The sequence below is a fragment of the Leptonychotes weddellii genome, chromosome 7 (genome assembly GCF_054177405.1).
Source record: "Leptonychotes weddellii isolate Sample4059 chromosome 7, ASM5417740v2, whole genome shotgun sequence".
In the NCBI taxonomy this organism is placed as follows: Eukaryota; Metazoa; Chordata; class Mammalia; order Carnivora; family Phocidae; genus Leptonychotes; species Leptonychotes weddellii.
This window is the reverse complement of record NC_138375.1, coordinates 110,206,597-110,216,145: the sequence shown is the minus strand read 5'-3', so window position 1 is coordinate 110,216,145 and position 9,549 is coordinate 110,206,597. Positions and strand designations below refer to the sequence as shown.

The window sequence follows — 9,549 nt, the reverse complement described above, 5'->3', positions numbered from 1 at the left end:
CATCTGAGGAAGGCAGCTTTGCGTATGGCCTCTAGGAGGTTGAAATTGGGCTCTGTCTGCAATAGCACCTAGAATGCCTAGTATCAGACAGTAAAGGACACCCTGGTTTCATAGTTGTAGGCATTGGTCCCAGTTAAGAAAGAGGTCACAGAGACCTGGCTTAGATGAAGATACTTAGAGGGTCATTAAATTTAAGACCTGGGGGTTGGGGTATGTGGCTGGCTCAGTCTGTAGAACACGTGACTCTTGATGTCAGGTCCTGAGTTCAAGCCTTGGGCAACATTGGGCAAAGAGCTTAGAAAACCAAAAAACCTGGGGGTTGATGGTCCATTTAAAAAATCCATTTCCAGGGGCGCCTGGGTGGCTCAGTTGGTTAAGCGACTGCCTTCGGCTCAGGTCATGATCCTGGAGTCCTGGGATCGAGTCCCACATCGGGCTCCCTGCTCGGCAGGGAGTCTGCTTCTCCCTCTGACCCTCCCCCCTCTCATGCGCTATCTCAGTCTCTCTCAAATAAATAAATAAAATCTTAAAAAAAAAAAAAAATCCATTTCTGCAGGGGAGCCTGGCTGGCTGGCTCAATTGGCAGAACATGGGACTCCTGATCTCATGGTTTGTGTTAAAGCCCCATGCTGGGTGTTGAGCTTACTTAAAATCAGTTTCTGCGAATATCACCAAGCCTTGTGGACATGCCCAAGGTCCTCTGGTTGGCCACATGGTGAGTGACAAGGACCCCCAACACCACATGGCAACTTTTCCATTCACACAGGACATACGGCTTCTCTGAGGTCCCTCACCTCACTTTCACCTCCCATTGAGGAGGTTGGGCATCAGTATATAAGATGTCTTAGAAGGCTTAGTACCACAGTGATGTGAGAAGCTTCTCTTCAGTCCCAGGGGCTTGTGCTCCTTAGGTGCCCCATCACAGAGTGTTCCCATCTTTATGGAACCTGTGAGAACCAGAATGTTCAGAACGTCGACTGTTGTGCCCGTTTTCCTCAAGCAACTCCTTGCCAGCTCTGAGCACTGCTGGCCTGGCCCTCTGAGGGTATGCAGCCAAACTGCAGGAACCGGCAGGGCGCTGTTCCCTTTGGCCCCGAAGGTGTTGAGCATAGGCCGCAGCAGTTTAAGCGTGTGCTTGGCCGGCTTGACGTCCACGACCTCCACATACCGAATTCTCAGGGTGTGGGGCTTTCGCTGCTTCCGGACTAACCTGGAGGCTGCTCTTGGGTGTCACCAAGCCATGAAAGACTGGCGTCCCTTTCCTATCCTGAGGGCAGTAAATCATCCCTACTAGTTGCGGGAGGGAGTCCCAAACTGTCAGCATCGATCAGGATGAGGGGAAAGGACTTAAACAGTTCCCAGCTTTACGTGACGTGATCAAGGACAGCACTGACAGTCGCGCCGTCTACCTGGCCCAGCAAAGGGCCACGGTAACACGGACATGCTGCTCACCTTGACGAGGGCGGGGTCCTGGGATCCACTCCACCCACGCTAGCTGCGGCCGACCCGCCTTTGCCCGTCTTAGCGCCACTTCCGGCTCCGCCCCCAAGGCGGAAGTGGAATCTGGGCCACTCCTCCAGGCCAGTGGGAGGGTTTGGGCTCACCGCTCTGGAGTTGATCTGCTCGGAGTCCTTCGGTGCATGGACCGCACGTGTGAGGAGAGGCCCGCCGAGGATGGGAGCGACGAGGAGAACCCCGACTCCACGGAAACCCCGGTCCGCATCCGAGACACCCCGGAAGACATCGTGCTGGAAGCACCGGCCAGCGGGCTGGCGTTCCATCCGGCCCGCGACCTCCTGGCGGCGGGGGACGTGGACGGGGACGTGTTCGTGTAAGTGCTGGGCAGGGCTCGGGGCTGCGAGATCTGGAAGCTCCCTCGGGATGGAGGTGGGATGAGGAGAGAAAGGTGCAGAGAGACAAATCTTGAAAGACTCATCTGATCCGATTCGTTCAATAACATTTGGTTTTAAACCAGTTAACACACAAATCTCTTGAGACAACTGAAAGGAAGACAAAGTGGCTGGAATGTCCTGACAAAGCCCAGAGACAGTAGCAGGACAAGAAGGCGTTCAGGACACTGTTATTTTTCACTGGATGATTTTACTGAGCCTGAAACGGGTTGAATGGGCCCCTTCCGCGTTGCTTCTTGCCTGCTTTAATCTTTCAAAAACACAAATCTAACCACCTCTCTTGATTAAAACCCCTCAGTAGTTTACCTTTGTTTTTAGGATTAAGTCAAAACTCCTTAATCTGGCTTTTAGGGTCTTGGCCATCTGGTTCTCGCTCACTTTCCCCTTACTTTCTGTGCTCATTCATTCTTACCTTTTTTTTTTTTTTTTTAAAGATTTTATTTATTTATTTGAGACAGAGAGAATGAGAGACAGAGAGCATGAGAGGGAGGAGGGTCAGAGGGAGAAGCAGACTCCCTGCCGAGCAGGGAGCCCGATGCGGGACTCGATCCCAGGACTCCAGGATCATGACCTGAGCTGAAGGCAGTCGCTCAACCAACTGAGCCACGCAGGCGCCCTCATTCTTACCTTTTTAATGTATCTTAAATCCTCAGTTCTTTTGCGGGTTATTCCTTCTGCCTGCAAAACTTTCCCCTCACTTGTACCCACTATCCCTGAGTTCTCAACATCTCTACACTTGCCCTCCCGTTCCCCAGACTGAGTTAGATTACCCATTAGATGCTGCTGCGTTGGCACCAGATAACTTTCCCTCATAAACTTCGTGTGGTTTGCAATCCTACATCCATTTGTGTAATCATTTGAATGCTTGTCCCCTTCACTAAAAAAAAAAAGAAAAAAAATGTTTTTCAAACTTTTTGACCTCGCTGCACACCAAAAATAATTTTTATGTGTGATGCACCCCGATATTTTCTGGTTTATTACGTTGTTACTGCAGGCACACAGACAGAAAATGCTGATCGCAGCTCACTAATGGGTCATGACTGGAGTCTGAAAAACGCTTTTCTGTAATCTGTAGTCTGTTTTGTTCCCCATTATATCTCCTGCTTCTAGACCACGTTAGGTGCTCGATAAGTGTCTGATTTTGAACAAGAGAAGTAGGCTGGAAGCAGTGAAAAGTCATTGAAGGTTTTAACCAGAAGAGTTGTGCTGTCAGATTTACTTAATGACATTAAACCTCAACCTCCTCATTAGCTTCAGTCACCTTGGGCAAGTTAACTTCCATATTTTCCTCTTCAAAAACGAGTAGTACAGGCATACCTCGGAGATCCTGCAGGTTGGGCTCCAGACCATCGCAATAAAGTGAGGCACACAAATTTTTCGGTTTCCCAGTTCATATAAGTATACTCTATACTGCAGTCTATTAAATGTGCCTTAGCATTATGTCTAAAAAACAATATACATACCTTAATTAAAAAATACTTTATGGCTAAAAAATGCTAACCGTCATAGTCACTGGTCACAGATCACCATAACAAATATAATGAAAAAGTCTGAAATATTGTGCGGGTTACCAAAATGTGACAGAGACACAAAGGAAGCAGATGGTGTTGGAAAAATGGCACCGACAGACATGCTCCGTACGGGGTTGCCACAGACCTTCCGTTTGTAAAAAATGCAGTGTGTGTGAAGCACAATAAAAGGAGGTATGCCTGGACCTACCTTGCAGAGCAGTCAGGTGTATACTGAGTTCAACAAATGTGGGTTCCTTTCTATTACTATTCACACTTAACTTACTTCATGCCAGACACTTGGGGGTCACTCTGAACCTCCAGCTTTACTCACATCAACATTGCTTCAGTTTGTCTCCTCTTTCCTACCCTCAGCCACTGCCTTTTGGCAGGCTTCTGACTTCTTCCATGACCATTCCAAAGAGGTTCCTTTTCCCATAGGATTAAATTCATACTTCTGCTTGGCCTATATGGTCTCAAGTCCAGTCCAACCCATCTTTCCAGATTCACCCATTTCACTCTCCTGCCACTGGAACCCTCCTCATTCCTTGTCTCTGCCCTAGAAGGGACATTGATCATCTGCCTCCAGTATCTGCCAGATGAACTACTTATTCTTCGTGACCCAACTCACATCTTGACCTTAGCTTTCCAGGGCTCTTTTCTCATGCTAGGCACTGGGACAGAGCAAATAAGGAGACCCTGTTCTGCTCACCAAAACTCCCTAGCAATTAAGTACTTTGTCATCTGGCCCTTTTTGAAGATCTGCTCTGAGGTAGGCACTAGGGATACACTCTGGACAAATACTTGCCTCAAAGCTGAGCTTCCAGGCTGGCCCTTCTCTGTTCCACCTCCATTTTGATCCTACCTCCTTTTCAGCATGTGGCCACAATATTCTGTAATTAGTTTTAACTTTCTTGAGCTCATATAGACCTGGAGTACAAGAGCCCTGTCTTTTGTTAATTTTTGTATTTCAAACTCCTGGGGCTTTTTTTTTTTTTTTTTAAGATTTTTGAGAATGAGAGACTCAGAGCACAAGCTGGGGGAGGGGCAGAGGGAGAGGGAGAAGCAGACTCCCTGCTGAGCAAGGAGTAGCTCCTAGGACTCTGGGATTATGACCTGAGCTGAAGGCGGACACTTAACCAACTGAGCCACCCAGGCGCCCCTGTTCTGTCTTTAGCACATAGTTCACACCCTCCATAGTGGTCCAGATCTAGTATTTCCCCAGGCTGGGGCTTTTAAGGATGACGTGGGGTCAGTTCACAAAGAAGTCCTGAGCAAATATACTTTGAATGTATGTTGAATTAAAGACTGAACATTTGAAAATGGAAAAATGGGATGGTAAGCTCCGTGGGTTTGGTGGTATGTAAGCAGCAGTTCCTAGAGAGGTGGAAGGTTGACTAAGTTGGTCTTTATATTCCCTGCTGGCAGGATCTGGAGTCATTCACTCTCTTCCTCCTCCCCCTAGCTTTTCCTACTCTTGCCAAGAGGGAGAAACGAAGGAGCTCTGGTCCTCAGGTCACCACCTCAAATCCTGCCGAGCTGTGGCCTTCTCTGAAGATGGACAGAGTGAGTATTGGGCAAGGCAGCCAGCCAGCAATCTGTTGGCAAGGGGGCAGTGAGCAGCACCATGACCTGGGCACCTCTCCCCCCAGAACTTGTCACTGTCTCCAAGGACAAAGCCATCCATGTTCTAGATGTGGAGCAGGGCCGACTGGAAAGACGCATTTCCAAGGCTCACGGGTAAGGGGAACTAATTGTGTGTTGAGGTCAAGGGTAAGGTGGTAGGTTCCTCCCGGGACAAAATGCTTCAAGAAGCTCTGTGTCTCTAGTGCCCCCATCAACAGTCTGCTGCTGGTAGATGAGAATGTCCTGGCCACTGGGGATGACATGGGTGGCATCCGGCTCTGGGACCAGCGGAAGGAGGGCCCCTTAATGGATATGAGGCAGCATGAGGAGTATATCGCTGACATGGCTCTGGACCCAGCCAAGAAGCTGCTGCTTACAGCCAGGTACAGCCTCAAAGCTGCCTCCCTTTCCCTTCCCTGTTGCAGCTCCCTCCTTCGATGGGAGCTTTGGCCAAGCCCGCTGCTCTATTCTCTCTACAGCGGGGATGGCTGCCTGGGCGTCTTCAACATCAGGCGGCGCCGGTTTGAACTGCTCTCAGAGCCTCAGTCTGGAGACCTGACCTCTGTCACGCTCATGAAAGTACATCTCGGTGTGGGGGTTTGGGAGCACGACAGGGATCTGTTCTGACAGGGCCCCCACAGACATGGTTTCATTCTCTGCAGTATGGGAAGAAGGTGGCCTGTGGCTCCGGTGAAGGCACCATCTACCTCTTCAACTGGAATGGCTTTGGGGCCACAAGTGATCGGTTTGCTCTGAGAGCTGAGTCTATTGACTGCATGGTTCCGGTCACTGAGAGCCTGCTGTGCGCTGGTTCCACTGACGGAGTCATCAGGTGAGAGAGGCCAGGACGGCCCTGAGGTCGCACGAGGGGCGGACCGAACCAGCCAAGACCAAACTCTCTTTTCTCTCTGCCCAGGGCTGTCAACATCCTGCCGAACCGCGTGGTGGGCAGCGTGGGCCAGCATGCCGGGGAGCCTGTGGAGAAGCTGGCCCTCTCCCACTGCAGCCACTTCCTGGCCAGCAGTGGCCACGACCAGCGCCTCAAGTTCTGGAACATGGCCCAGCTGCGGGCTGTGGTCGTAGATGACTACCGCCGGCGCAAGAAAAAGGGGGGGCCGCTGCGGGCGCTGAGCAGCAAGGCTTGGAGCACAGCTGACTTCTTTGCAGGACTGAGGGAAGAGGGAGAAGACTGCGCAGCTCAGGAGGAGGAGGAGGAGAGTGAGGATGACCGTGACTGAGGGCATGAGCGGAGTCTCAGGATAGGTCCCCCCCCCCCCCCCGGGGCACATCTTGCTTCCTGGGCTGGATACGAGAGGCGCTACGAATTTGTACTGCTCTTGGGCCGTGCACAAAGGTGCAGAGCCAGAGGCTCAGGACTGAGGGTGCGGGGGGGAGGAGGTAAGTACTTGCTCTGTGGTAGCCACTCACTCGGCCAGTGGGAGAGAAGCCCACGGCTGGGGCAAGATCGCACGGACACAGGTGTACACCAACCAGGGGTTTAATATAAATACAACCAGCAGAGAAAAACCCAAAATCACATACACCATAACCAGAATGTCACGTAGTGGGGACACAAGGCAGATTTCTGACCCTCTGGCTCAGCCAGCCTCCAAATAAAATCAACAAAGATGACAAATCAAGAAAAGAAGAAGTGAGATTCATACTGGGCTGTGGGAGAAGAGGGGGTGTTTGTGTGTCTATCACACAGAGAACAGCCAAGGAATACCGTGGGGCCAGGTCAGACCCTGGGCCGGGAGGGGGAAAGCAAGGGTCCCTCACCACAACTTAGCCAAACCTGAGCTTTCCCAGGCCTCCTGGGGCCCTGCCCCAGCTGGGAGGCTGTGTCAGAGGTAGGGCGCGGCCCGGGCTCCTCCTCTCTGAGATTAGATGGCGGCTGCCCAGGCCTGCTGGGCTGGGGACTGACACAAGCTCTGCCAGCTCGTGCCGGCTGCCTGTGAAGAGGACAGCGTCACTGCTTAACCACGGTACCTGCCTCGGCTCCCGCAGACCGTACAAGGCTGGCCCCCGACTCCCTCAGTGCCTCTAGCATCCTGGCAGACACGGCATCCTTAGCCACCTCATGCCCGTTCTGCCCATCCGGGGCCAGCACCACCCAGATGAGGCCGCTGAAGGGCACTGGGTGCCCAGGGATCACCACCTGGTACCAGAAGCGGTGCCAGCCGGCAGGGCCTGTGCCCAGACACTTGGTGAGGAACACGGGGCTGCCCAGCTTCATCCGCTGGCACAACAGCTGCAGGGCAGCCCGAGCCCCTTGGGACTCTAGCTTGTCCCTGGCTGGGGCCAGCCAACTGCCGTCTGGCTGCAGGCTCTGCGGTGAGGGACCCAGGAGCTGCTGGCGGAGTCGCTGCTTCAGGTCTGGCTTGAGCCACTCCACCGCCACCTGCTCTCCACAGAGGCGTGACTGCCCTGCAGGAAAAAGGCAAAGACAAGGGGGAGGTCTAAGCCCTGGATCCAAGCTCCCAGGCCCTGTGAACCCTTTGGAGTCTACGCGGCCTGTTCAATTTCTAGCCTTCCCATTTCCTGGTGGTGTGACCTTGGGCGAGTTAACTTCTCCAGGCTTTGTGTTTCTTTGAAAAGGGGGCGTAGTAGCTGCTACCTTCTTAGTTCCCTTATTGGAGTGCCGGTGGATGCAGGCTTTGTCTGCCTCATAACCATCATAATAGCTAACCTTTACTGTGATTACCTGCCACGACTCAGGGAATGTGCTAAGTGCCACCTAATTCTCACAACAGCCTGAGGTAGCAAGTTCTATAGTAGATAAAAGGTAGACTCCGTAGGACTGCCTCGGGCGAATTAATTTCTCCCCAAACCCTCTCTTCATATCTAAAGAGGGAGCTCATTCTGTGTTTCACTGGAATGTTGGAGACTAAGTTAGGAGATAATGCCTGGGAAGCGTTAACGTAGGTGGCACCTGGGAGCACCAGCGGAAACTAAAAATCTCAGGTCATATATAGTATGACATCGAAAACTCAGACTTGCTTTACCCTCTATGCTGACGTGTAAAGTGCATGGCGAAATGTGTTTCGCCCCCCCCCCCCGCAGCCTCGCCCCCCCCTACCTTCCACCAGGGCTTTTTTGGCCATGGCAGCGGCGCGGTGCGAGTTGAACTTGAGCAGCGCAATTTGCGCGGGCGCCGGCCCGGGGCTGGGCATCAGCAGCGCCTCCTGCAGGCCGGGACCCAGGGGCTGCAGCGCGAGCAGCAGCGCGCGGCGGCTCAGCGCCGGGGGCAGCCCGTCCACACTCAGCTCGCACTTCTCCGTGCTGCGGCACACGAGCAGCGGGCAGGCCGGCCGCAGCGGGTGGTTGTGCAGCGTGGCGATGGCCGCCTGGGCGCCGCGCCGCGAACTGTAGCGCGCGTAGGCGAAGCCGCGGTTCAGGCCGCTGAAGGTCATCATCAGGCGGAACTCGTAGAGGCGGCCCACGCGCTGGAACAGTGGGATCAGCTGGTGCTCGTACACGTCCTGGGGCAGCCGCCCGATAAACACCTCGGACCCGGCCGGCGGCGGGCTGCCCACCCAGCCTGGGGGAAGGGGCGGAAAGGGGCACCGTCATCCTCCGGGACGGCTCCGGGTTTCGGGCCCGGGCACCCAGCGCGAGAGGGCCTATGAGCAAACGTCCGTGAAATGGGTGCAGCACTCGCACCCCGAGCCGTTGGCATAACCGGGTGCCTAGCTAACAACGCGGCTGGCGCAGGCTAAGTGCACCTTAAGGCTGGCTCCCTCCCTCGGGGGGCGGGGGGCAAGGTGGGTGGCTGGAGAGCCACAGACAAGTCTCAGCTGCTTGATCGGAGGGGGTGCAACGGGTCGAGATTTCTGCCTGCAGAGCACTGGGCTAGGCCCCTCCCCCAGAGGGTGGACGGTCGGGACCGTCGAGGCTGGCGGGGCCCGGCAGGCGTAGGGCTGGGACGTACCTGGGGGTGGCCCGCCATACTTCCTCTGCCCGTTCACCTGCACCAGGCGGATGCCCGTCTCCCTGACCCACGCCTCCAACGCCGCCTTGTTCTCGGGATTCACCCTCTCACACCACAGCTGAAGGCGAAAGGGCAGGTTGGAATGGCGGATCGCCGCGCCCGCCCCCCACCTCGCCTGTGGAGCCGGAGCCCAAGGGGCCACTTCTCCCTGCTTAGGTGGCGCTTGTCGAGCCCCTCTTGCCAGCCACTCACCTCACACTCCCGCTTGGACTGCATGGCTCTCGGACCAGCCCGTCGGTACCCCCTTTATAACCTCCTCCGCATCTCCCTCTGGAAGTTTCCCTACCCCTCCTCCCCCCAAGCTCTCATTGGCTCTGAACACGACCCCGCCCCCCAAGGGGGTGGGGGTATCCACTGCACGTGCGCCGCGGGAACCTCGGACCCTCAGGTGAAAGCTAGAGCCCTTAACTGGTGAGCGTGCGGGCAGCGCCGGCTCCTCGGGCGCGGCTGTGCGCGGGAGGCAGGAGCCTCAGCGGCACCCTTCACCCCGGGGAGGCGCCCAGGGGGCCTACTG

General features: G+C 54.6%; 2 protein-coding genes across 3 annotated transcripts; one reads left to right on the top strand and one right to left on the bottom strand.

Moving 5' to 3' along the window:
* The first annotated feature begins 1,550 nt into the window (after nt 1-1,550).
* On the top strand, nt 1,551-6,695 carry WDR55 (WD repeat domain 55). Of its 2 annotated transcripts, XM_081826965.1 has the most exons (7): nt 1,553-1,831; nt 4,884-4,984; nt 5,071-5,158; nt 5,248-5,427; nt 5,524-5,623; nt 5,707-5,876; nt 5,961-6,695. In XM_081826965.1, exons 1-7 carry the CDS (start codon nt 1,641-1,643, stop codon nt 6,280-6,282), a joined length of 1,152 nt encoding a protein of 383 aa, XP_081683091.1. In that variant the 5' UTR covers nt 1,553-1,640; the 3' UTR covers nt 6,283-6,695. The 2 variants fall into 2 exon arrangements, with proteins under 2 accessions (XP_081683092.1, XP_081683091.1); XM_081826966.1 differs by lacking the exon at nt 5,248-5,427 and having other exon boundaries at nt 1,551-1,831; nt 5,470-5,623.
* Nucleotides 6,527-9,518, bottom strand: DND1 (DND microRNA-mediated repression inhibitor 1). The gene is made up of 4 exons (XM_006731462.3): nt 9,228-9,518; nt 8,976-9,093; nt 8,124-8,585; nt 6,527-7,471 (listed from the first exon to the last, which is right to left on the bottom strand). Exons 1-4 carry the CDS (start codon nt 9,249-9,251, stop codon nt 7,014-7,016), a joined length of 1,062 nt encoding a protein of 353 aa, XP_006731525.1. The 5' UTR covers nt 9,252-9,518; the 3' UTR covers nt 6,527-7,013.
* Between the last annotated feature and the right edge of the window lie 31 nt (nt 9,519-9,549).

Bases quoted from the DNA above. Each gene is read 5' to 3' on its own strand.
- WDR55 (XM_081826965.1), top strand. From the start codon at position 1,641: ATGGACCGCACGTGTGAGGAGAGGCCCGCCGAGGATGGGAGCGACGAG. The intron at 5,428-5,523 runs GTACAGCCTCAA...TTCTCTCTACAG, and splicing joins AAGCTGCTGCTTACAGCCAG to CGGGGATGGCTGCCTGGGCG. The intron at 5,877-5,960 runs GTGAGAGAGGCC...CTCTCTGCCCAG, and splicing joins TCCACTGACGGAGTCATCAG to GGCTGTCAACATCCTGCCGA.
- DND1 (XM_006731462.3), bottom strand. From the start codon at position 9,251: ATGCAGTCCAAGCGGGAGTGTGAG. The intron at 9,094-9,227 runs GTGAGTGGCTGG...TTTCGCCTTCAG, and splicing joins AGTCCAAGCGGGAGTGTGAG to CTGTGGTGTGAGAGGGTGAA. The intron at 8,586-8,975 runs GTACGTCCCAGC...CCCTTCCCCCAG, and splicing joins GTATGGCGGGCCACCCCCAG to GCTGGGTGGGCAGCCCGCCG.